Source organism: Trematosphaeria pertusa (assembly GCF_010094035.1).
Source record: "Trematosphaeria pertusa strain CBS 122368 unplaced genomic scaffold BU26scaffold_10, whole genome shotgun sequence".
NCBI lineage: Eukaryota > Fungi > Ascomycota > Dothideomycetes > Pleosporales > Trematosphaeriaceae > Trematosphaeria > Trematosphaeria pertusa.
In genome coordinates this window covers 1,136,562-1,160,811 of record NW_022987221.1, presented here as the reverse complement: position 1 = coordinate 1,160,811, position 24,250 = coordinate 1,136,562, and the positions used below count along the sequence as shown (strand labels likewise).

General features: G+C 53.1%; 16 protein-coding genes across 16 annotated transcripts; 7 read left to right on the top strand and 9 right to left on the bottom strand.

Annotated features, from left to right (window-relative positions):
* Positions 1-285: 285 nt before the first annotated feature.
* Positions 286-1,310, top strand: BU26DRAFT_383022 (uncharacterized protein; the record flags this gene model as incomplete). The annotated part of the gene is made up of 2 exons (XM_033822595.1): positions 286-806; positions 875-1,310. Coding segments are annotated over 2 exons (957 nt in total), but the record flags the coding sequence as incomplete, so codon positions are not given.
* Positions 1,311-1,622: 312 nt separating this feature from the next.
* On the top strand, positions 1,623-2,177 carry BU26DRAFT_567149 (uncharacterized protein; the record flags this gene model as incomplete). The annotated part of the gene is made up of 1 exon (XM_033833624.1): positions 1,623-2,177. One exon carries the CDS (start codon positions 1,623-1,625, stop codon positions 2,175-2,177), a length of 555 nt encoding a protein of 184 aa, XP_033681812.1.
* Positions 2,178-2,327: 150 nt separating this feature from the next.
* On the bottom strand, positions 2,328-3,521 carry BU26DRAFT_53615 (uncharacterized protein). Its single transcript, XM_033831331.1, has one exon. The coding sequence runs from the start codon at positions 3,352-3,354 to the stop codon at positions 2,512-2,514; it is 843 nt and encodes a 280-aa protein (XP_033681811.1). The 5' UTR covers positions 3,355-3,521; the 3' UTR covers positions 2,328-2,511.
* Positions 3,522-3,689: 168 nt separating this feature from the next.
* Positions 3,690-6,430, bottom strand: BU26DRAFT_567147 (uncharacterized protein; the record flags this gene model as incomplete). The annotated part of the gene is made up of 2 exons (XM_033833623.1): positions 3,690-6,310; positions 6,358-6,430. 2 exons carry the CDS (start codon positions 6,428-6,430, stop codon positions 3,690-3,692), a joined length of 2,694 nt encoding a protein of 897 aa, XP_033681810.1.
* Positions 6,431-6,811: 381 nt separating this feature from the next.
* Positions 6,812-8,201, top strand: BU26DRAFT_521223 (uncharacterized protein). The gene has a single exon (XM_033829482.1). The coding sequence runs from the start codon at positions 6,880-6,882 to the stop codon at positions 7,783-7,785; it is 906 nt and encodes a 301-aa protein (XP_033681809.1). The 5' UTR covers positions 6,812-6,879; the 3' UTR covers positions 7,786-8,201.
* BU26DRAFT_507345 (uncharacterized protein) lies at positions 7,832-9,291 on the bottom strand (the record flags this gene model as incomplete). The annotated part of the gene is made up of 3 exons (XM_033826993.1): positions 7,832-8,498; positions 8,548-8,968; positions 9,024-9,291. The coding sequence occupies 3 exons, from the start codon at positions 9,289-9,291 to the stop codon at positions 7,832-7,834; spliced, it is 1,356 nt and encodes a 451-aa protein (XP_033681808.1).
* A 623-nt stretch (positions 9,292-9,914) lies between these two features.
* BU26DRAFT_541807 (putative short-chain dehydrogenase/reductase family protein) lies at positions 9,915-10,987 on the top strand (the record flags this gene model as incomplete). The annotated part of the gene is made up of 2 exons (XM_033831611.1): positions 9,915-10,762; positions 10,815-10,987. The coding sequence occupies 2 exons, from the start codon at positions 9,915-9,917 to the stop codon at positions 10,936-10,938; spliced, it is 972 nt and encodes a 323-aa protein (XP_033681807.1). The 3' UTR covers positions 10,939-10,987.
* Positions 10,918-12,415, bottom strand: BU26DRAFT_521222 (uncharacterized protein). The gene is made up of 3 exons (XM_033829481.1): positions 11,753-12,415; positions 11,499-11,676; positions 10,918-11,443 (listed from the first exon to the last, which is right to left on the bottom strand). The coding sequence occupies exons 1-3, from the start codon at positions 12,312-12,314 to the stop codon at positions 11,083-11,085; spliced, it is 1,101 nt and encodes a 366-aa protein (XP_033681806.1). The 5' UTR covers positions 12,315-12,415; the 3' UTR covers positions 10,918-11,082.
* Positions 12,416-13,232: 817 nt separating this feature from the next.
* BU26DRAFT_377948 (uncharacterized protein) lies at positions 13,233-13,655 on the bottom strand (the record flags this gene model as incomplete). The annotated part of the gene is made up of 1 exon (XM_033822541.1): positions 13,233-13,655. A coding segment is annotated over one exon (423 nt), but the record flags the coding sequence as incomplete, so codon positions are not given.
* A 779-nt stretch (positions 13,656-14,434) lies between these two features.
* BU26DRAFT_507341 (uncharacterized protein) lies at positions 14,435-15,560 on the top strand (the record flags this gene model as incomplete). Its single annotated transcript, XM_033826992.1, has 6 exons — positions 14,435-14,678; positions 14,730-14,897; positions 14,953-15,076; positions 15,126-15,156; positions 15,206-15,278; positions 15,331-15,560. 6 exons carry the CDS (start codon positions 14,435-14,437, stop codon positions 15,558-15,560), a joined length of 870 nt encoding a protein of 289 aa, XP_033681804.1.
* A 614-nt stretch (positions 15,561-16,174) lies between these two features.
* BU26DRAFT_396967 (uncharacterized protein) lies at positions 16,175-16,795 on the bottom strand (the record flags this gene model as incomplete). The annotated part of the gene is made up of 2 exons (XM_033822751.1): positions 16,175-16,686; positions 16,747-16,795. Coding segments are annotated over 2 exons (561 nt in total), but the record flags the coding sequence as incomplete, so codon positions are not given.
* A 701-nt stretch (positions 16,796-17,496) lies between these two features.
* BU26DRAFT_576816 (alpha/beta-hydrolase) lies at positions 17,497-18,540 on the top strand (the record flags this gene model as incomplete). Its single annotated transcript, XM_033834383.1, has 1 exon — positions 17,497-18,540. One exon carries the CDS (start codon positions 17,497-17,499, stop codon positions 18,538-18,540), a length of 1,044 nt encoding a protein of 347 aa, XP_033681802.1.
* Positions 18,541-18,739: 199 nt separating this feature from the next.
* On the bottom strand, positions 18,740-19,462 carry BU26DRAFT_431083 (uncharacterized protein; the record flags this gene model as incomplete). The annotated part of the gene is made up of 1 exon (XM_033823917.1): positions 18,740-19,462. One exon carries the CDS (start codon positions 19,460-19,462, stop codon positions 18,740-18,742), a length of 723 nt encoding a protein of 240 aa, XP_033681801.1.
* Positions 19,463-19,958: 496 nt separating this feature from the next.
* On the top strand, positions 19,959-20,318 carry BU26DRAFT_507338 (uncharacterized protein; the record flags this gene model as incomplete). Its single annotated transcript, XM_033826991.1, has 1 exon — positions 19,959-20,318. One exon carries the CDS (start codon positions 19,959-19,961, stop codon positions 20,316-20,318), a length of 360 nt encoding a protein of 119 aa, XP_033681800.1.
* A 111-nt stretch (positions 20,319-20,429) lies between these two features.
* Positions 20,430-20,880, bottom strand: BU26DRAFT_53590 (ankyrin). Its single transcript, XM_033831313.1, has one exon. It carries the CDS (start codon positions 20,839-20,841, stop codon positions 20,575-20,577), a length of 267 nt encoding a protein of 88 aa, XP_033681799.1. The 5' UTR covers positions 20,842-20,880; the 3' UTR covers positions 20,430-20,574.
* Positions 20,881-22,726: 1,846 nt separating this feature from the next.
* BU26DRAFT_521220 (uncharacterized protein) lies at positions 22,727-23,995 on the bottom strand. Its single transcript, XM_033829480.1, has 2 exons — positions 23,938-23,995; positions 22,727-23,888 (listed from the first exon to the last, which is right to left on the bottom strand). Exon 2 carries the CDS (start codon positions 23,865-23,867, stop codon positions 22,845-22,847), a length of 1,023 nt encoding a protein of 340 aa, XP_033681798.1. The 5' UTR covers positions 23,868-23,888; positions 23,938-23,995; the 3' UTR covers positions 22,727-22,844.
* Positions 23,996-24,250: the final 255 nt, after the last annotated feature.

Here is a 24,250-nt window from a genome sequence, read left to right as displayed (position 1 = left end):
CAGCGTCGTGGTGAAAATTTGAGGGTTCAGCTGACGGGAAGGGATGAGAGGACAAGTACATATGTAAGTGCAGCCGGATGTAAGGAAGAGAGTACCGACTCCAGTCTGTCCTTTCTATCGGCAAACATGAAGCCAACATCAAAAGCGGCGTATTCGCTCGTCGCCATCCTAGCGCTCTCGCATCCCACCCTCGCAGCATGGAAAAACCTCACTCTCTCCGACTACGCCCTAAAGCAAGGCGCCTACTCCTCCGCCATCGCCAACCTCGACGCCGCGCTCCCGAACGTTAAAGTAAGCGACATAATCGAGGATCTTAACCACGTCAACCCCCCCAAAAGCCCCAGCGTCAAGCACCTTGTCGCCTCTTCCGCATACGGCTGGGAAGACTCCTCCGACTTCGACGACCAGAATACCGAGAAGTGGTATCCGCAGGGCATCACCACGTCCGCAGATGCATATCAAAGTGGAACGTATGAGGGGCACAGAGTGCAGCTTGTGACGTGGCACTCGGATCATTACGAGGACGGGAAGAGAGGGGCGAGAGTGAGTTTCGTGAAGCAGGGCAGTGCGAGCGCGAGGAAGTACAGACATGTCTTGCTCGTGCAGCCAAAGGGTGAGGACAACTTCGAGGCCATCAAGGGTCTGCATGCCGGCGGAGTGGCGTGGTATGGTAACTTAGTCTACGTGGTCGACACCACGGGCGGACTCCGCGTATTCGATCTCAACCATCTCTACAAGGTCGATGCAAGTATCAAGGACAAGATTGGGCGGCAGTCTGGCGGGAAGTACGCCGCATATGGATACAAGTAAGCATCCCCACCCCACCCCGCCACACCATCATTGGGATGTCAGGAAGCTAACCGCGTGTGCAAAGATACATCCTCCCGCAAGTCCGCACCTATACATGGCAGCCCAAATCCGGCCTCACAAACATGCGCTTCTCCTTCATCTCACTCGACCGCACCACAACTCCCGACTCGCTCCTCATCGGCGAATACCACGCCACGCGCACCGACTGCCGCCTCGTGCGCTGGGACGTGGACTACACGACGCGCCTGCTCAAAACCTCCAACGGCCTCGCGACCGCCTCGCAGGCCGTGTCGCACGGGAACACGAAGATCCAGGGCGCGGCGACAATCGATGGAAAGTTCTTCCTTACGCAGAGCGGCGGCAGCTTGATTAGCTACTCGTGGAAGGGCGGTAAGAAGACGACGGCGGACACGTTTCCGAAGGTACCCGAGGATTTGAGCTATGAGAAGGGCGTGGGGCTTTGGTCGATGATGGAGCAGCCCGGGTGGAGGAGTGTGGTTGCGGTGGATGTGAGTAAGTTTTGACGGGGTAGGGGTTTCTTTGAGTTTGGAGATTAGAGGGGGTTCTTTGTTTGACTAGATTGGGCTTGTATTTTTGGACGGGCTGCGGTTGGGCTGGGGCTCTTTGTTTTGCTTCGAAGATAAAGAATACTCCTTCTCTATCGAGACATCGGATGAGTCCTCATTCATTCATCCGCTTCCCTCCTAACTGCCACTTTCCACCATAACTCACCAAGCAGTATCTTCCAACCTTCTCCAAGATAACCCCTCATCTCATCCCTGCACCCAACCCACCGCTCAAACCCCAGCGCAATGCCAAACCCCGACGCAGACTTCCTCCGCATCCGCGACAACATCTCGCGCAGCCTCACCAATCTCACCACTCAGATCTGGTCGCTTGCCGACGTTGACGGGGACTCCACGCAAGCCAGCGAGATCCCGCCAACGCCTCGCCTCGGCCCAGGCAGATTCGACTCTGGAAGCCCAGCCATCCCGCCTCCAACGCCGCGTGCTGCAGGCCGAGAGGATGCGAACCGCGGGGTGGAGCGTGTTTTGAAGAGGAATGAGGAGCTCCAGAGTGAAATCGCGGCGTTGCGGATCCAGCTCCAAGATGCGCAGGCGCGAGCTGGGGGTGGCTGGGACTTATCTGCTTCAGCCTGTGTGGAGGAAGAGATGGCACGGATGCCGGGAGCATATCCTGCGGAGATTTCGCCGGTCGAGGCTGGGGTTGAGGTTGCAAGGACGGAGACAGGGCCAGAAATTGAAGAGGTTGATCGAAGAGCGAGGCGCTCAGGGCGGGTTGAAGAAATCGCGAGAGGAAAGCGAAGGGCGAAAGGAAGAGCTACAAGATGCGAAGCACGAGTATGAGATCCTGATGTTGGCTACGCAGGGCTTAGGTAGGGAACAGGGAGAAAAGGATAAAATGAGAGAGGAGATTGGGGATCTCTGGAAGTATAAAAAGACCTTGAGGACACAGTTTGACAGTCATGCAGATGCCAAGGTACTATAGAAACAGATAAAGAACTTGAAGAGGCAAGTTGAAGATCTCGAAATAGAGAACGGGACGCTAAGGACGCAACTCGACGCCACTCGTAGCCAGTCTTTCACGAAGCAACACATATACTAGACTCAACGCCCCGTACCAACCGCCTCTAACCTGCCGCCCCATGCCGCGCCTCAATACTCCATCCCCGTAACTATCTCAATGCAAGCACGGCCTCACCGGCCACCTTCTCGCCGCCATCATTCCATTTACCAACCCACAATTCGCCACCCCACAGTGCGTCAGCGTATGCACATACCTAATCCTCCCATTCTCGACCCTAAACTGATGGCTATCGGGCCACTTGCTGTTCCCAAAGTCCAGCATAACATCGACCGAGCCCATGCTCTCATCAATCACATAGCGGCGATTCGTGAGCGGAACACCAGACGGGACGCCAACATTGCAGCTCCCATTCGGTCCCGGATCGCCGTATAGCCCGCCTTCGAGACGCACGCAGGGTGTCCCCCAGGGAACCGTTACATTCGGGTTGTTGAATAGATCGCAGTATGCATCTGCGGCCTTCTTGATCATCTCGCGCGAATCGCGTTTCGCTTCGGGAATGGGGTCCCAGTTCTCTTGCGCGGTCCAATACGCGGTGCCCGTGACGTTGAACAGCCAGTCGCCCGGCTTGGTGACCAGCGAGTCGACCTTGTTAATATTATGGTTCGCGATATGCAATTGCGTGCCGATAACATAAGGATCCGTTGTGCTGTTCACCACGACTTCGGTGTAGGTCGCGCAGCCGGTCATGTCGTAGATGGAGCGGTTGTGCGTGATCGTCAGGGGTTTGTTGAGGATACCGGTGTTGACTGGCATCTTGACGGAGTTTTCGTAGTAGCCGAGCCAGGTGGAGTTGTCGAAGCGCGAGGTGAAGGCGGAGATCTGGCCGCTGGTTTGCGCCGCGAGGTACGAATCGACTGTTTCCAAGAGCTGCTTCATGGTGCAGTGCGCTGAGGCGCACGCCCCGAAGGCGAGCGCGAGGAGAGAGGTTCGGAGCATGGTGACTTGCTTTGGTTGAGGAGCCCTCGAGTGCGGATGGCGGCGATCGGTGGCTTTTATCTGATGCGCGGACAGATTGGGCTCCAGAAGTGGCAAATGATAGGCGCGCGAAATGCCTCCCTAGGCAGCCATGCAATTCATTTCGATATGAAGCGCACATTTGAGTGTGTTCTAGGCGCTTCAGTGCTTGTGCGACGGAGGCAATCAATATGCGGTTGAAGTGTCGTGGTACCTGCATGCCCAGGTTTTTTGAAAATGTGCCCCACATGACGATAGATTGCAGCCGTTATCGACCCCGGAAACCCCTTGTCTCCACATCCCTCTAATCCATTCATCTACCATATGGCAAAAGACTCTTTCCTAAGTCGTGCTGACTTATGGTGTTCCAGTATTTCTACAGTGAAGATGTGTCTTTTGGGTCCTTCCTTCTTCTTTGCTTCGGTCCACTCGCTCTCATCCCACGAAGCATCATTGAAATCGTCGACCGGTAAGTTCACGAAGGTCAGAATCTTCTGAGCGACCAGCCCGGTGGGTATAGGTCCTGTGAACGGTAGGTCTCGGTCCAATGCCTGTACTGCTTCGCCTTGCATTAAGCCTTCCACGAAGCATTCTCCCACGAGAAGGTATCCCTGTATAAGTGGTGCATCTGTTGAGAGGCATTCAAGCGCCGAAACGTCGGAGTAATCGGTATGTGCGATCGGTCGCAGGAGAAATGGGACGTCGCCCCCAGAGAGGACAGTCACCAAGTCGCCTTCTTGCACCGTATCCGGCCCTATCCCCAGAAAGCCATTCACCGTCAAAAATAACCTCCTACGTTTACAAACAGCGTATGCAGTCTCGGCAAAACGGTTCGCATCGCCCCGCCTCCCCCAATTTTCGAGCCTTTCTTTCAACCCGGGATGCATTTTAAACAACGACGGTAAGCTCGCCCACGCCTGCAACGCACCATAGCGTCCAGTAATACGGAGCCAGCTGTAGTGTTCGCGCCCTTCATCGTCAAGACGCGCGTCTTTCTCGTATAGTGAACGGATGTAGGCGGCAAAATCACACATCGCATGCTCGTCGGTTGGCGCAGTCAGAGAGCCATATGCATTGCGGCCTGCAGTATATGTCCTCGCAAGGAGACGGAAACCTGCTTCGGATGCAAAAAAAGGTCCAAGATGCTCCCAGGCCAAAGGTATTGTGTCTTCGTCGTGCCATAAGTGCTCGTGCACGCATCCCACTGTACCAATCTTGATGCCTTGCACGCCGAGGATTCGAGGTGCCGACTCAGGCTGTGCGGTCAGCTGGAGTGGGAGCATTTTTGCAGCCGTGAAAGAATCATCGGCATCCCACGCGGTTAACGAGGTTCGATAGACGAATTGCCAGTTGGGAACCCAAGAGGGTAGCCTTCCGCTTCCCTCATCATCAGAATCGTCAGGGGGGTCTCTTGTGGCGTCTTCGCTTTGGGCTCCGCCGTATGTGGATTGAACGCTTGAAAGAATCGACAGATTCTGTGAGCTTTGGATCACCTGGCGGGCCAGTCTTACCCAGAGCTCACCTGCAGATATGGTATAATCTGGAGTGATAAAAAGACGACCGCTATCAGGTTCATTGCCACCGGACTTCATTCCAAGAAGCCCATAGACGCGGTCCCGTGGATCCGTAGTTTCGAACTGTCGAGTCAGTTTCAGCAGGTGCGGAAACGTCACCTGCAGTGGAGGAAGATCGCTCAAGCGTGACATGCGAAAGATAAGATACGCGTTGTACACGCCACCCATCTGCATCGCCTCGCATATGCCATGATAATTGGAACGAATGATTGCAGCAGAAAGACCCACCCATCGCCAGTCGATTTCAACGTTTCCCCATTTGACCACTGCGTCCTTGGCGAGCACGGCCTCCTGGATGACCCATACTCGCCAGAACCATGAACGATGGAACACGTCGGCAATTGAGAGCCAGAGTTGCGAATTCGAAGCTTCTTCCGGTGATGTGTCGATACCATGATCGGGCGGCGGAGCGTCCTTGTCTCCGTCGGAGTCCAGGGGAAGCTGAAACCGACGCCGCGGATGGTAGACGGTTTCCAGAATCTTACGCAAGAGCCTTTCGTCTTCGAATTTTTGGGCCACCCAAGGATACTCTTCGAAAGAGCTAAACTCTAATTCGGACGAAGGCGGAAATGGCAAGCGAACGGTATACTTCGCGACTTCCCCGGCCGGCCCAATAGCCTTCCATCGATTCACAATGTCGCAAATCGCGCCAAAGGCACGCTGGGCCCTTACATCTTCAGTAACTCTTGGTTCCTGCTTGATCTCCCCGACTTCTTCGTCCCAGATACCAGGCGCATCGTTTTCGTCGATCCAGAAGACCACCTTCTTGGCATTACGATAGATGGACCCCATGAGGCCGACTTGATGTCCTCGCTCTAGGACATCATCTTGGTTGATACAAATTGCATCCGCCCATAAGAATAGAGGACTTGATGGGGATCGAATGTGTCGCAGCGCGTTTTCTAGGTTGGCACCAATGGCAGTTGAATGGCCATTACACTCCATGGAAGCTGTGAAACCGTGGCGGTAGCTGTCGGAGACCCAAAATGGGGTCCTCTCAGCCCAGACGTATGAAAGAGCGTCGTACTCCAGGTGTAGATTTCGCAAGCTTGCGTAATGAAAGGAGCAAGACAGTGGGTCGTCGAACCGACCTCGATGAAGCTCCATAATTCTGATGGTATCTCCATTGTGCAGAGGGTGATAGATAACGTCTCTCCCAGCAGCGAGTTGCGCTATATTGCGCAGTTCGCTACAGAACGAGGGCGCAGTGTTAGTGACATCATGCGACTCGTCTAGAACGGCACCAATGCTCCGTAGGTTCGGGACTGCATCTGGCCTGCGCACAAAATCTGTGGAGCTCAGATCTTTCGAAGTAGGAGGCCATTGTTTCCGCCTTCGCGCTGGCGAATACTTGTAACAGTAGACTTTGCGGATTAGCCGGTAGCGTCCGAGGATAGGAACCGCGACATACAGTTTTGGTAACGCGTCAAGGCGAACTCCCTATGGCGACGCCGGCTGTGTGCTTCTCTGAGAATTTCCTCCATCTCGAGGATTAAGCACTAGAAGGGCAAGGAAGTAGGGGCCTATAGAGGGAAGGAAACGACGCCTCGAGACCGTCTCTTTGCAGTTTTAATTGGATGAGACGATTTTCGGGGTGCCATTTGCCGAGTAAGGACTATGACACTTCTGCACCTCACTCGATACTTCCCGGAAAGATTTATGCCGTTTTAAATGCTGCGTGGAGGTAGTCGAAAGCGTGAGGGCTCGTGAATAGGCACCAGGTAAGCTGCGGGGTGTGGCTCAGCCTCACGATCGTATTCATTTGAACTATTCCACATTAGGTCAGTACGCCACTGCCAATCATCAGTCAGCATATCGAAAGCTAGATCGGGCAACCATATGACTCTTCCACTCACACATATGCTCGCCGGTTCCCGCATCGTCCTCCATCTCGAGGTCTCCAATTCCCCTATCTCCCGAGAATCGCGGCGCCATGACAGAACCCACGCCAACGTCCCTTCGTGTCGCCTACATCCGAACCGTCCCCCCACCGAAACACCCAGCAGAGATATTCAGTTTCATCGCCTCGCACGTAAGTCAACCATTGCCACAAGCCGGCGGGGGCGCGTCCCCACGCCATCGCTTCCTCGTCGGCTCCGCGAACGCATTCGACGCGCAAATCCTGGACTTCTTCATCGCGAAAATCGAGCCTCGCACCCCTGCACAATTGCCCTCAGAGTCAGAGCAATGGGCATTCAAGCGCATGGCCCGTTCGGACGTCGAGTTCCGCATCCCGCGCTCCCGGTCTTCGACACCTTCAGGCCAGAAGCTCCAGAAGCGATGCGCAGACGCAGGAATCGCAACTCGAATCAGCGGCGCAGACGACGAGGAGTGTGACGAGATCATGCTACAAGAGTCCGACTACCTTATTGACTTTTTGACCCCAACCCTGCGGTTTGACTACGAGCATTGGTTCTGGCACCATGTGAGCCCTGGAGTACCACAAGATAGCATGCTCACCAACGATAATTACAATACGAAACAGCTCGATACCAGCCATCTCTGTTTGCCAACGCGATTCGCGGGATATGGGTGGAAACACAGCTCGGGTGCATATCATGGAAACGGTGGGAACTGGTGGTGCACAATGTGCGGAGGGAAGTGTAAACGGGGCCGATGTAGAGGCCAAGGGAATAAGAAGCGTGTGGCTGAGCGGAAGGAGGCGGAGGAACAGCAGCAGAAGTGGAGAGCTGAATGGCTGAGATTGCCGGAGCCAAGGAGCGAGAAGTGGAGGGAGTGGACGGCGGATGATATGTGCTGGAAGTTTCACATGCTTGGCCTGCCGCGGTATAAGGATGAGAAGAGGTGGCATAGTGTGGATACATTTAGCGGAGAATGACACGGTCCCCTTCATTGGCGGGTTTTGGTTGGACTGCCGTTGCTTCTTAGTGGTACTTCTGCGCCCGGGCTGTGAGCTGCTCGAACATTCTTTTCGCGGGAGCATCATGGATACACTCTATCCACATGACGCTTAGCAGTCGTTTCTTAGCTTCTTCCCAGGACAGTGGCGACGCATGGACTGCGGTAAACATCTGCACCAGCCACTCCTCGTCAGGGTCCACAACAGTAATGGTACCCACCATTATGAACCAAAAGTGCAGGCTCGAGGCACCATTCGATAGAGTCCCTTCGAATACCGTCGGATACAAGCTTCGAAGCCGTTTTGCTAGATATGTGTACGGGGTATTCCTCCCGGGAATCTTGAACAATGTGGTGAGAAATGCGAGCATAGCGAGCCGTAAGCATTCGGACGGGCTATCTTTGAGGTTGTCCTCGAGCCGAAGAAGTTGGGATTGTATGCAGGTGATAACGTTCTGGAAGGCGCCAACATTCCATCGCTCATGTTTTTGGGCGCTTTCGTTTAGGCCAAAGGTCAGACGCTGGAGGTCTTCGTAGACGATTCCCAGCCTGGCGTCTACCAGTCCGTCAATCGATTGTACGGTACGCGGCATGGGGACGCGCTCTGCCGTCATGAAGAGTGGACCGCGCGAGGTTGATCTTGGTAGAAAGCGTGGCTTCTCGCCAGAACTAAGAGTCCACGCGAGATCGATGCTTGATGGAACGTCAGTCAGTGCTGGAGCCGGATGAAGCACAATCTTACCGGTCGAGCTTGAAGTGCAGCTTTGGTCGCTGCGCAAGGTACTCCAGCCCACCCCTCAGCTGTACGATCTTACGGAGGCCATCCATATGCGCAGCAGCGGCACGCAGGTCCCTAGATGCCACCGCTAAGCTAGTGAGCGCAATCACGACATACAGGGTGGAGTCCTTGAGATGGGCGTCTTTTGCGCACAAGGCTGTGTTGAGCGCAGCTATGGTCTGGCGTAAATGGGCGTATGTTTTCCTCCCAGGCTGCGGCTGCTTGTGAGAGACAAGATCGTCCATCATCGAACCAATGAAGAGGAGCGCATGCAGGAACGCGACGTCCTCGAAGAGCCAGTGGAAGCAGGCGGTCTCCACATAGTTGTAGTCAACGCAGGGCTCGAGAGGAGACATGGCCTGGTTGAGCACATTGCAGGTAAAGACTACGAAAATTCAGTTCTGCAACAGGAGATGCACAGAAAGCATTAGCATGCTCACTCTTGAACAGGGTATCCTGGGAGGGTGGTCCAACATTGGCAACGAGCTGGACGAGCGCCAGGTCCCTTGGAGGAGGCGGCGGCATTCGGGACGCGGAGGATGAATAGTTCGCACTCGAAGCATCGAATCGCCTGGCTTCTCTTAGTGAGCGACGGGAGTCCTCTCGCTTGTTCCTGCCCTGCATGCATCGGCTTCGTATGCGCGCTCGATCGGCTGGTTTTGGTCTTCCGGACCTGCCGGCGGGAACAAACTCGAAGGTGGCTGACATATTTAGACGAAGTAGTGCACAGCGGCCAGATTGCTTTCTGGTTTCGGCGGAGAGTAAGCTCTTATATCATGGTTTGCGAGGGGAGCTACGTAGACGATTTGTGATTGGTCAGTATGCAGGGGTGGTTCGAGCGGTCAAGAAAACCCGCATAAAGCTGTGCATAGATAAGAACGGCGCGGCATTAAGCTGCGGAAGTAACACTTTCGTCGGGGAGACGGTGCTGGGCATTCGCCGATGACGCGCTCGTGCGTAGCAAGGGAAGAGCAAATCACGCATGAATCTCAGAGGTTAGGGCTAGGGTTAGGACAAGGGTTAACGCTCAGTGCACGGACCAGGCCAGAATGCAAACCCTTTTCGGAAAGGTCCTCCACTAGCACACCCATCTACGCAACGCCACCTCGTCCGTGATTCTTATCCACAAACTCAGGCCTTGCATGATCTTGTCCAGCAGATCGAGGACCAATTCGTCCGTATGGCTCCTCTCACCTACAAAACGCCCCACCACACTACAATAGAACTCCAAGACTCCCTGCACTCCTCTCTGTGCGCATCCTCGCCATTGCCTCAACATGTCGTCCATCACCCTCCAGCCCAGGCGCTCCGAGTTAAAGCGCATGAAAATAATGGCGTGCACGAAAGACCGACCATCAACACCAGTACCTCCCCTAGACGGCAAGACAGCCATCATCACCGGCGGCAGCAGCGGCTTCGGTCTCGCATGCGCCGGCATTCTGCCCACCCTTCGCCTCTCCCATCTCGTTCTTGCCGTGCGATCGGTCGAGAGAGGGGAGCAGGCCGCTGCTCCCCTGCGGAACGCGCATCCTCACACTAAGATCGACGTGTGGGAGCTGGACATGCTGTCGTACGAGTCTGTTCAAGCTTTCACCCAACGATGCGCTACCCTCCCTCGCCTCGATATCGTTATTCTGAACGCGGGCATCAACAAATTGGAATTCGCCGTCTGTCCATCTACTGGCCACGAAGAGGTGATACAGGTGAACTACCTGTCCACCACGCTGCTAGCCATACTGCTCCTCCCGCTCCTCAAGCCCAGAGCCCCGCGAGACGGCCCCGGGCGGCTCACGATTGTGGGATCTGCGATGGGTCTGAACGCGAAGTTTCCTAGTCGAGATGCCGTACCGCTGCTCCCGTCGTTCGATAAGGAATGGAAGGGCATTGCCGCGTCATCGGAGCGCTACAGCGTGTCGAAAACGCTGGTGTTCATGCTGGTGCTGAGGCTCAGTCAGCTTGTCAGCGCTGAGCAAGTCATCGTGAATACCGTTGACCCTGGATTCAGCGGTACTACGGGCTTTGCGAGGGAAGCGTCTGGTGTCGCGAAGATATTCCTTGGCGCGCTGCATGCTGTTCTGGGCCGGAGTGCTGAACAGGGCGCCTGGACGTATGTTGATGCTGCAGTGATTAAGGGGAAGGAAACGCATGGCTCTTTTCTTGCGAATTGGGACATCTATCCGTGAGTGTGCCAATGCGTTCCGTCGCTGATTGCAGCAGCGCTGACATTGTAGATTCCACGAGATGCTGTACACTGCGGAAGGTAGGCAGACGATGCAACGCCTTTGGGACGAGACGCTCGTCGAGCTAGAGGCATTCGGCGTCAGACAGGCTCTCGCTGCGATGGATAGGGACTAGCACAATACCTCGGACACTCTTTCGCAGCTATCACCTTTTTTTCGGGCCGCACACTTGGAACCCTCATCACCATAACGCTCTCCCGTTCTCCCCTTCGATCCTTCTTCCGAGATACTTTTCGGTTCTGTCGCACGTCTCGTCCTCCTACTTCAGCTTCTTTTTCTTCGCATCATAGCACCTCGTCCACCACCACACATTGCTACCCAACTCATCGTCCTCCGGCCGCTCTTCCCGTACGTAGATAACCCTAATCATGGTCTCCCAGTCCAAAATATCCCTCCAGCCCTCAGTCATGATGAGCTCTCCCTTGTCCAACCGGATGCTCTTTCGCAAGGGCGGGGGGATAATGCCCAGATCCTGCTTTCGAAGAAGCCATTGCACAGTCATCTTTTTCTTCCCGGCTCCCATGGACACTATTTGTGCGACCCAAGGATCGTCTTCGCCTTCGCCTTTGACCAGCACGTATGAGCCAGTCTGGAAGTCTTCAGGCGGAAAGCACGGAGGTCTGCGAGGCATCAATCCCACGCTGTCCTGAACGACGAATGGCAGAGATTGCTTACTGTTTCCTGTCCGTATACTGCGAGGTTATCTCCTCGCCAGCCTTGATATCCCTCTTCGCTCTGATCACAATCTCTCTTCGCCGCTTACCCTCCATGTACCGGAACTCTGCATTTGCTTCCTTGAACAGCATCTCGTTGGTGAAATACGCGCCTTCTTTGGAGCAGCGCAACGAATGATCTATTCCCATGTCAGCGCAGCCTACTTCCGTGTTTGTTGCTCGGACTATTATTCGAAGCTAAAAGTCAAACTTTACCTTTCGCAATGTCAAAGCAATCGAAATCCGGCTCCTTCGGATGCGGCTCCACCTGCCCCTCCAGCCATCCTATCAACCGCCTCTTCTCAATGTCCTGCTTGGCAAACAGTCCTAGTCCCGCACTCGGAATCTGCGAGTCCTTGACCTCAACTTCGGGCAAGTTATTTTCATCATCGCACTTGTCGTCAGGGCACGCACACGCCGTCGAGCACTGGTGATGCGCCAGATAACACGGACACTTCTCGCCACAAGCACCGCCATTCGTTTTGCACGTGCATGGCGGGAACTGGTGCTCGCAGCTGGGTCCACATTTGCAGGATTGGCGGCAGGGCGCGCCGTCCTGGAGGCAGGTGCAGGTTGTCGGCGTGCAGGTGCCAGCGCATCGGCAGCCCTCCCAGTGCGTGCGCTTGAGCGGCTGCTGCAGGTTTGGGTAGCGCTTGCTGAGAGCGTGGAGGGAAAGCAGTTTGTTGGTGCCGTTGGGCTGTGTGGCGGAGGAGCTGGTGCGTGAGAGGGGGGTTGACATACGTGATCGCGGTCTGCCTCTACGCCGCGAGGGTGGCATGGCGAAGAGCTGCGATTGAGGATTGGGTTTGCTACGGGCTTCTCAGGTTTGTCTGATGCTCGACGGTTGAACTGCTTCGAAGCTCAGAGCATGTCTCGGTGGGCTGAAGAAGTAAGGCCTTTTTTCGTGCTATAAAACGCGGGGCTGGGGGTGGTTAGGATTCGGTGACAACTAAATCTCACCCGCGTACTGCGCGTATAAGGCTTAGTGCGTGGCCCGTGCGCCTAGCGTGAAAACGCTTGGATCTTATACGGGTATGTGCTTCACTAGTCTGGGGTGAAGTTATCTTGTGATGAGATCTGCCGGCCCATGATGAGATTTGCGCACCTCATTCGATTCCGACAACTCTCTTTCGAGGACGCGCTATTGCTTTTTCTCTCTGAATAATAGCGTTCGTCCTGAATAAAGTGCGAAGGCAGAAGTCTAAACAAATATATTAGATGTCAATGTTAATATATAAACAAAGCAGGAAGTAGTCACGGTCACCAAAACCTGAGCTTAAGGCAGCTCCGCACTGATAGTGCTTTTTCGCAGGAGCGGCATCCAACCACCGGAGGAGAAACTCCCGCCGAACTCAAAACGGGCGGGAAGTATGGCCGAGTAACTAACGGCTGTTTGAGAAAGGTAGTGAGGACAAAGAGGAGACAACATTAGACGGGAGAGCAGCAGCGCTTGACGCAGCACAATGGCGTCGAAGCAGCGCGTGTATAAAAATTGGGATAAGATTAAGGTAGGGCGTACCGGAAGGATATCATAATTTGGGCGTGTTTGGCGAGAACCAGTTCATTGCGTCATCATCACTTCTAGGTCGACCGTTTCCTAGACGGCTGCTCGTGATGAAAGCAAACGAGCTTAGCTTCAAGCAAAGAACGTCTAACAAATGTCTGATCCAGATCTAGGTACAACCCGCGAGTCATCGCAGTACTGGTCGAAAGATGCCGTACCAGCAAAGGTCTGCAGCTCACTCCAATCCGGCGACTTCCTCAGCTGTTCCAACAGCACATTCGCGCAGTGCTCCGAATGCTCATAGTTCGTCAACTTCTCCGTAAACGGTGTCCCATCCCGTACGATCTGCGAAATACTCAGCAGCAGATAGACGCAGTGACTCAGATGCTCCCTTCGCTCCCCGAACACTCGCAGCTCGCCGTCAAGCACCTGCTCCCAAGCTTCTTCGCTAACGACGCGTGTTTGTTCGATATCTTCGTAGTACACCCACGGGTCCTCCTCCGCGCTCATGAATAGATCGTTCGCGTAGGATGGGCAGTTTGGGGGAAGCCATGCCCAGGATAACTGGTCCCATTTGCAGCCGAGGGCTCGAGCCTGCTTGGAGGAGTTGCCGCAGAGATGGGGCTTGTCGTTTGTTTTGCTCGCGGAAGATACGTTGGCTTCGATGGTCCAACCCTCGCTCGACCATTTTTGAGGTCTTCGGCCGGAGGAATTGGAAATCGCTAGTGCAATTGTGGTGGCAGCGAGCAGTATTGAAAGTATGCCGAGGCCGATGATGACCTTCTTTTGGGTTTGAGATGTTTGGTCTCTGGGCTGGCCGCAGTGGCATGATTGCTCATGCAATGGCTCCCTCTCCTCTGAGCTTCGTTCCGATATTCGTTTGTCGTCAGGATCGCTGTAGGGCAAGCATTTGACAGGGCTGTATTGTGGAGAGCGTTGCCAGAATTTCCAGAAGGCAAACATGGTGCAAGATTGGATGAATAATTCACTGAGTGAGCGTTGAGTCTCTGTATCACAGAAATGGGCGTCGTTCGTTGTGAAAGCAGCAAGAATCTTACACCGAAGCGTGGATTGATCGACCCCGAAAATTGAGTTCAGCACACGAATACGTTATCATCCCTAGGCTGTGCTGATCTTGCGAGTAATTGATATCACCTCACCAAAATTGCTCACCACAAGTATCCGCGTCCTGGGATTGCTCACATCATCTGCTCACGGCATCGGAGGAAATGCACGTGATGAGGCCTTCCCCCGTCAGCAAGCACGTGTCAATGGGCTTCTAATCCTGTCTCGAACCTAGGCGAGCAAGAATTGCATCACCAATACTACGTGCAATCTCTGCTACAGAAAGCCGCATTGCATATACCGCTTCTCAACGTCTTTGCCTTCCCACAATGGAGAAGAGCTCTCGAAGTAGCTCCGAATCTTCCCACGACTCCGAAACACCTTTCCTAAAAGACTTTGAGAAATTAAACGGCTCTACAAAATACATACGAGTGAGGAGGCGACTGAACCTAGCATTGGTAGTCCCGTGGGTACTCTGTGTTGTGCTGCTCATAGGGAATGTTCTCCTGGGCTTGCGCATAGACGGCGCAATTGGCGGCCCTTCGATCGGGTATTGGACAGAACTTGAGCTCGGTATGTCCAGCTTCAATTCCATCCTCATACTGACTTCTAACGGTTAAGTAGAGGTTGCAAGACGAGAAGTTCCGGCAACGCTCAAGCGTGTGAGATTCACAGGAGGGCTGCGTTTCAACAATACCAAGCAACTCTATCGCGAGAAAGAGCCCGGGATTACTGACTATGCGGGAACTCCCACGCCCGAAATTACCAATGCGTGGGAGAAGCTGATATCGAGTATGTGATATTTCATGCTTGGATACAACACCGCTAATCTGACACGCCTGCTCAGCTACCGATATCTTCCTGACGGAGAAAGAAGTGCGTGAGAACATCGAACACCGCGGCACCTTTACCAACTTACCGCACGATGAGCCATTGTACACCGATCCCTTTGTCGGGTTGAATCAAGCAGTGTGAGTAGGAAGCCGACACAAGTGTAAGCGCAATTTTGACAATGACAAGGCCGACTGTATTCCATGATTTGCATTGCCTAGTAAGTCCCTCGTCTTGTGTCTAAAATCCCGCTGATGACACCTCTCTAGGACAAGCTGCGTCGCGCGATATACATCGACTACTACCCTGAGGAAATCAGTGATGTATTCTGGCCTCACCTAGGTAAGTTCCCTCCGACAGCCGCCCGCGAGATCTTCTAATTGGACCACTACAGAGCACTGCATTGATTCTCTGCGCCAAAGCATTATGTGCACCGCGGACCTGACGCCCATACCCGAGACCTACACAACTTTGAAACCTAATGGTAGCGCGCTTCCCATATTTCAGATCGAGCACACATGTCGCGATTTTAGTGCCGTTCAGAGGTGGGCAAAGGGGCGCGATGCTTTGGATGAGGCGGTTTGGGAGGAGAATGCGGAGAAGTTGAAGACTGGGAGGACATAGCATGAGTGTCAAAGATGTATGCCAGTGGGGAATTCTCACGCATTGAATATACATCTGTTCCTTGCATCTCTAGATGTAACCACAATGACCTTTTAATGACTTATATGCATCTTGTGCTTAGAGGCGCGCATCTTGCCTTGTTCTTAATTGGACTGCATGGAGTTTTCCTCATGACCAGTTGTCCTGTTAATAACTACTCGCATCAACATAGGCTCAGTGATACTGCAAAAGCACAATGGAAACAATCTCATTGCAACTCTATTGTTTGCCTAAGAAGTGTATCCCATCTGCTTTAATACACTCTGCATTACACCACAAGATACACTGGTGATCTCGAGGCTGCACTGAAATGCGAAAACAGTGCTTACATCTCGGGCACTAGGTTATGTTCCATGAAATAACAGGAAACCTAATCACAATCGCACAAAGGGCTAGTAGCGGGAGACCGATATCATTTCGAAGTCAAGCTCAATTCGTGATATCACTAGTATTACAGGAGAGACCGCCCCATGCCCAGTTCAGAAAGACTCCATGTCTCCAGCTCATCAAGGCGCCCGCGAATTCCCAGGCGAAGCACCAACCGCCTTCAACGCGTTCTCATTCTGCTTCAGAGCCCACTCCCGAATTGGGTCAAAGCTGCGACAAGTATGCACCTGCTCAAAGTCCGGAATGACGAAACCTGCACCCTTTGAATACACTAGCGGAATCGGCGTCAAGTCCGACGTGCACTGCACCAGCTGACGCAGGAAGTCGAGGCAGTGTTCAACATGAATCACGTTGTTGAACGTCTCATCCACCTGATCAGGTATCTTATACAAGTAGCCATCGATCGTTTGCCGGAGCTTATTGACGCAGTGCAGAGAGTGCAGGACATCGGGTCCAGCGCGATACAGGCCGTCTTCATCATCGCGGTCCATGTCGACCTGGAAGGATGACTTCTGGTCGTCTGTGAATGCCAAATACCGCGTTCCAATCAAGTCGTCCCATGCGGCATCAATATCCGTAGATGGCCGTCCAACATATTGCTTGCCCGGTCCCGGGTCACGAAACATGGTGCCGTTATCGTGGAACTTAATGCCGCCCGTAAAGCGCATCTCCGATACTCTGATGGCGGGAGTAGCGAGTACTGGAATGAGCTTGATCAGTCATTGCGCGCCAAACAACCGCCATTCAAGGGAAACTCTACCCATTTCGCTGCTGTAACCCGTTTGAAAGCTTCCATATCTCCTAAGTTTTACATTCTGCGCAAAGAAAAATGCAGCGAGCCCGCCAAGTACAAGTGTCATGATGTACCAAGGCAGCCCTAGCTTGCTTCTCGCTTGGGGAGTGCGAACTGTTTCCTCGATCAGGCCTCTCTTCTCGGGGTCCTCGGAGTACGAGTCGCCATCGGAATCTTGAACGACCTCATATTTGCCGGAGCCGGATTTGAGAGCTTTGAGTGGTTTTATGAGCTTTTCGAGGGTTGAGGAGCGGAAAGCCATCGTCCGGAAGGAGGGATTGGTGAGACGTAGTTTGGGTGTGTAAGTCTTCCGTAAAGTAGTCAGGTAGAGTATCTAAAGGAGATGTTTCATGTGAAAGTCGTCGAGAAATCCCAGGCAGAGTACAGGTAGGTACACTGAACCAAGTTCCAGCTTAGGTGGTCCACCGAATCTAGGAGACCAAAACGATTACGGTGAGCAATCGCGCATACTCGTCATCGCGGTGATATGCATCAGCAGTGATGACATATTTCGACGCCGCGGTAACTCTTAGCACGCGCTATTATTTACTGCTTATGGCACCCCCGCTTAAGGCATTATTGCAAAAGATTTTCTCGCAGTCAGCTGGTCGATCTCACTGCAGCGGGCGTCATCCCGCGAATTCACAGCCTCATCTCGCAACTCGTTTCTCGAGACCACTAGCCTCGCGCTTCGTCCGAATAACGCCAAAGGTGGCAATGGCTAATGACTATTTCAGCTCTGATCCTGATTGGGAAGCGTTCGCCTCCAAGCATGGTTACCCACTTCCGACAGGGGCTGAGCCAGCCCCCTTGGAAACTATCGAACCAATGGAACTCGACGTTGAGGCGGCGAGAGCCCACCAAGCCACCGACCATACGCAATGGACAGAAAAGCATCCTCTCGACTCTATCGGCTACGTGGCACGTCTTGCAACGGTCACAACTCGTGATGGAACCGAACTAAGTGTCAAGATTTCATATCCCGATACTGCTCGCCTTCGTACCAGGGGGCCAAAACCATTACCGGTCCTGTTTGTCACCCACGGCGGAGGTTGGATCCAAGGCAGCCATACCTCCGAGGAAGCGTGGCTCCTGTGGCCTCTATACAATCATTTCGATCTCGCTATCGTCAGCGTCAACTATCGCCTAGCTCCAGAACATCAGTATCCTACCTGGATCGATGATTCGTGGGATGTGCTTCAGAAGTTGCTATCGGGGAACGAGCCTATCTTCACTACGCTGGATATTAAGTTACACACCCATAACATCATCCTGGCCGGCTCCTCTGCTGGTGCAGAAATCAGCGCCTCACTTTCGCAAACTTGTCGTGACAAGGGCATTCCGATATCTGGCGTTATTCTCAACGTTCCCGTCCTCTGCGACTACCGGCATTTCCCAACACAAGATGCGTTTACTTCATACGCGCAAGCTGCGGACACGTTTCTGAGCTCCCGTGCTATGATGTGGGTCTGGAACACAGTGCATCCGTCTCCTGCATCTAGCGCTGAGCCGAAAGCTTCACCATTGCTTGGAGACTTGACCAATCTCCCGCGCCACTTGATCTTTGTGGCCGGCCAGGACGCACTTCGAGATGAAGGTATCGCCTATGCTCGAAATTTGGAGAGCTCAGGTGTTCAGGTTGATTTGGAGATTTACAAGGGCGTTCCTCACAATTTTGCAGAGTTTTGGGAATTGCAGGCCACCAAGAGGTTTTGGGAGGATATCACAAGGCTTCTTCGACAGTGGCTGCGAGTAGCGTAATTTATTTTTGGACTGTAAACTGGCCGTGAAAAGGAATATCTGATTTTCAGACTGTAAATTGTCTGTGGGTAAGAATATTTGCATCATCTATAACGTCGCAATGCCGCATTAAGTCGCCATCACCGACTTCTGTGATTCAACATCGGGACGTATTTACAGAATCCAATGGAGAAATACATAGACCAAGAATCCTGGAAAGTTACACACCCCGAACGTGACACCCAGCCTTACCTGGAAAGACGCGAATCGGAATATTCCGGAAATCCTGCCCTTTGTCCGTCATGTCAATCAAAAACTTTGAGCAATGCATCGTGTGCTCCTCTCCCGCGATAATATCATCCAAGAACTTCCAACCCTCGGCCCACGCGCGATATTGCCTCCTCCAAAGTACGGCGCAGTGCACGATATGGTCCCTCATGGACGTGTAATAGAACTCACGATCGCCCAGTTCCGCTCTGGTCAAAGGGATGGTTCGATTCTCATCGGCATAGGGGAACCACGATCCGTCTGCCTGATATTCCTCGATGGAATATTCGTCATTGCACTGTCTGGGGATCCAGTGATTGCTGAGGATATCGTACTCGCATCCCTTAGTTTTCGCTTCTTCGGCTGAATGTCCGCAAGTCAAGTAGTCCACCTCTGCTGCGAGGAAGCCAGTATCTGGATGGCGTGGAGTTGCGGGGTTGGGCGATGATTCGGAAGGCTTTGGCGGAATTTGAATGAAGAAAAGGATAATGAATGCCCATATAAAAGACGTTGCGAGGAAAATCGCGAAGTGTGATGATACGGGCGACAGCTTCTTCAGCCACTGCTTCCTTGAACTCAAGACGGGAATGACGATGCGATGCCGGAACGTCGACTTGTGCTCCAGCGCACCTTGGGAATCCCGTAGGAAAGGCTGGGACTCCTCTAGCCCACTCATGTCGAGACCAAAACAATAGCTTGGGCCTGAGTGTTTCCCTGTTTTTCGTTGATGTGCTGGACCTAGCGGAGTTGCGCCTTTGGGAGTAAACTGAACCAAACCGAGGGCCCTATTGTTTCGCTCCACATGCCTATTTCATGGCACTACTACTGGTAACCAAAAGGGCGGCGCGAAATGACGGTGATCACCATGATCACGGAGCCCCGTGCACCGAAATGGCTTATGGCATGATGAGCTGAGCAGAGCTGATGCAAGTTCGCGCGAACATCACCTCGCACATTACTCAGTCACGTGGAAGCGAGATGTGCGCATCTTCGTGACTGATGACGGGAGACTACAAAGCGCACTCGAGAGGTATTGCACTGCCCATGGCTATGTAAACCCCCTTCCGAGAGGCCGTGGAAGCAGATCACCAATCACGCCAATCCTCCTCTACTGCACAGTACCCAAACATTATCCCTCATCATTCATTCTTCGGAAATTCCCACCAACCAAAATGCGTTTCATCCTCCCCGTCCTCGCTGCACTGGTGGCCGTCACCATTGCCGCCCCTACGCCAGACCCCAAGAAGCCAGGCGACATCTACAAACGCCATGAAAATAAGCGCGCAGAAGACACCGAACGAGGCGACATCCCTTGGAAGAGGGGCGAAGCTACCACCGAGACCGAACGTGGAGGTATTCCGTGGAAGCGAGAGGAAGCTAGCACTGATACTGAACGCGGTGGCATCCCCTGGAAGAGGGAGGAGGCAAGCACTGAAACCGAGCGTGGAGGTATTCCATGGAAGCGAGAGGATGCTACCACTGACACCGAACGTGGAGGAATCCCTTGGAAGAGGTCCCGCGGTGGCTACTAAAGTTTACATTTGCATCAGCGCCTTTTGAGGAATTTGGCCGTAGGAAACAGTTAGTATCTGTCATGGGGTGGGTAGTGCGGTTGTGTAGAGCTGTGCATCAAAGAATTGAACACCGTCACTCTTTCTATATTGGCATCTCGCGTGACTGATGACATGCGCCTTCCGGCGGGTGTGAAATGAAAAAGTGAAGATAAACTTGAGCTTTCCTTCATGATTCCCTTAGCATAGCAATCAATGGAAACAGGACCCGGTGTCATTAATCCTTCAGAAGTCCCAAGAGTATCTCCACAACATCTTCCCTTCCACCTCTTACAGCCGTAAGGATGACGCTCGATCCTTCATTATCCACAGCAGTGGGGTCAGCGCCCGCTGCTAAGAGGACGTGCACTGCCTCGGCGTGCCCGTTCTCGGCGGCATTGTGCAGTGGCGTCCGCCCATCCGCGTCAAGGCTGTCAACCGAAGCCCCGTTGCGAAGCAGAATAGAGAGAATAGCGCTGCGGCCTTCGCGAGCAGCTAGGTGCATCGCTGCTTCTGTCTGACTTGAATTGTGGCTTCTGCGCTTGGATACGTTCATGATGTCCGCTTTAGCCTCCGTGTCACTTGTCGCGAGGCCAAGGTCCAGCGCACCAGTTTCGAGCAAGCCGCAATCGTGAGGTAATTCGGTGGTAGCGCCCTGCGCGCTCGAATGCGTGGGTATTTCCGGGTGATAGGACGGCGAGAGAGCGAATTGTTCGAAAATATCGTCAAACGCGAACGGCATAGTAGAAGATTCGCTGGTGCTTGAGGCAATTAATGCATGTGATCCCCCCTTCGGAATGCTGGGCCCACTCCCATATATTTCTTCCTCAAAGTGAAGTAGTGAAGCACTGGAGGAGCCCTCCGCAGCTTCCGTGTCCAAAACTCCAGTGCCGTGCGGTATGGATTCCGAGACTGAAGGCAGGACTGGTAGGCTCGATGGGGTAGGAGTAGGGCGTTCGGAACTGAAGCCGCGATTCCGGCAGTGGCTGCATTCCGAACATCCATTCACACTCCTTTTGCTCTTGACCATCTCGGTCAGTACCAGATGTGCCTGCTGCACGAACTTTTCGGTCTGTTTGGCTTGTTGTGCGATCTTGCGTCCTATACATGTCAGTCATTCACCAGAAGAGCCGCTCGGAGCACTTACGATATTTCCTCTGAGCAACTCTGTTCTGCTGCTTTCGTCTTTCCTTCGGGTCGGCATGTTCTTGTGTTTCGATGGATGCTGCTGAAGTCGTTTCAAACCATTCAAAATGATCCATTAGTAGACCTGGAAAAAGCCAGTGATAGTGGGTGATGTCCAACGCTGTTTGCCCAGTAATCCCTCGTGCTGGAATACGCTAAAGGTTTATATAACGGTTGCTGAGCAGTCTGACATTTGTGGCGTTTTACATTGTCCGTATGGAGTGAACGATGGCGCCAAACGCATTTGGCCCCGTTTTTCTTTCCCGGAATACCATGTTGTAGTCGGCAGGTGGGTCCACTCAAATAAGAGCTTAGTCCCTTGTGCTATTCTACGCGGAACTGCCATATGCTTCTTCCGGGCGGCGGTCCGTGCGAGCTAGAGGGTAAATAGATGGCCGTCGGAGAGTCCGTTCGAGATTGAACGGAGTTTTTAGACATAGCCATACTTCGGCTTAGGACTATTCCCCAGATCGGCCGGCCCAGGTATCGAGATATACTTCTCCATTGGGAAGCGACCGTTGATTAGTGGTATGCGTGTGTTTGCGAGCATGCCGTATTGAGTGTTAGCGAAGGGTGAAGGTTGGATTGATTATGGATTCAGCTGCTGGGTGTAAGCTAAGAAACGACGTTATTGTAGATGAGTGGGGCGGTGTGCAGTGGCGATGAAATGGGGCAAGGGGTACTGGCCACTGACCGGTCGTTTATAAAACGCAAGGCGCCGATTATTGGCCGTTACGATCTAGCATGTGCCCATGCTGACGTATGCACGGAGAACATCGATACTGTCGCACCCACACATTTCACCCCTACACTATTGTCAGCATGCATGGAAGCGAGGTCCTTCCTTACGCGGGAAGACGAACGTTTCGCAAAAGTTCTCTAAAATATCTACCACACCTCCTGTATCGTCGACTCGCGTAGATCCTGTACGCTGCCCCGCCTGAACTTGAGACAGGCTATCCCTCGCACGAAAATCATATCCCAGATAGGAAGTTCGCAGTTGAGACATAAATAAGACAAACCCAGCTCTAGGCCTCCATCATCTTTCAAGAGATCCTCCCTCAAATGAGAGTAGCAAACCACCACGCTCGCTTTATGATCTCTGTTACGTCTCTTGGGTGTGTGGACCCAGAAATCCGACATCACAAAGTAGGATACATCCGCAGGGGTCCTCATTCCATCGGCTATGAAGTGGCGTGTTTTGGGTACCTTGGTGCGCATATTTCGGTACATCTTCTCTGGCGCTGAAACACAAAGTACAGCTCAGCAAGACTCAAAATGTGGACTATATAATATGATTGCGAATGCGCATGAGCACTAATCTCAAACAATATCACCAAGAGATTCAAGCGTATGTTCCATCTCTCTCTTCAGATCCCTCAACTTCAGTAGCGCCAAACGAACACAAACCTCCCGCGATTCAACACGCCGCTCCCTGTCCTCAAGTTCCGTCAATTTATCCTCGGGGGGGTCAACATGTCCACCCTGGCCCGATTGTTCATCCTCAAGCTCGGTGATCCGATAATACAACGGCAGCGTTTCCTCCGTGCCATCCTCCTTCGGTAGTGAGAAGCGAACTAACAGTGAAACCAGTCCCAACCGTTCCTGCTCCCACTGGATGCTGTTGCGCTGACCAAGTCTCAATCTATCTCCTACTTGGGGATCCGGGGTGACTTGGATTGGCACCCGGTCCACTTCGACTTCTATATCGGTCCAGCCTGCGACGGCGAGCGGTGCTTGGAAGTCGGGGTCGGTGAAGAAGTCGATTCTCTTTGGATGACTGGGATGATGGAATTCGACGGTTTCTTCAAAACCATATAGCACGGAAACCTCCCGAATTTGCAGTGGCTGGATGGTGCCATGGTTAGATTTGGCGCCTCCGACCCGTAAGCGCCGATATCCTCTCTCGCCCAAGACTTCAATGACATGGCCCGTATTTCTAGGCCAACCTCTAGCCGGCCGCATGATCGAGAACTCCATATTGAGAGTTATGGGGCCCCCCAAAGGCTGAAGGGTGAAGGTGATTCGATTCTGCTCGTCGCCCCCATACAATTGGATGTCGCTAGCTGCCACCGCTGTCTCGTTGTTTCCCGTACGGCTGATACTGATATCCACCGTCTGTCGGTTCCAATCATAACGACTGTCTTTTCTAAGGGCCAATTCCCAGACCTCGGCGAATGTCGGGGGAACGATGGGAAAGTTGCCCATATCGCTGGTCCAATCCCACAATCTAACGGTTATTCGTCGAAAGTCTCCGCTGATTGCAGGTACTGTGCACTGAAGGAACCTCACGCTCTTATTGGACGATGTTTCCCCTTGGGGCCGTTCGACATGTATCCGTTGCATGCTAAAAATCGTTGTTCACGCCTAGACCTAAGTCAAAATACAGCAGACATGAAATAGAGGTTCAACCAACCGAATAATGACAAGTTTTCACAGCGAGGCTGAATTACCTAGGTAGCGATGTCATCGAGAGAAGGTGTATTGGATACCAGAGATGAAGCGATATATAATGTATGATCGTGATATTCGCATCTCCTGACCAACTAAAATATCGTGTCATACAAAATGGCGGGTAGAAAATCGTAGCACACGTGATTCTCATCGCATGAGTGGCGTCCAATCGCCTTTACGCGGGGGTAACACAACATGAGGCCATCATCGTAAATATGCCAGCTTTATCGAACCACTCCAGGTCAGACCATGAGGAATGCGACGTGATATTGGGC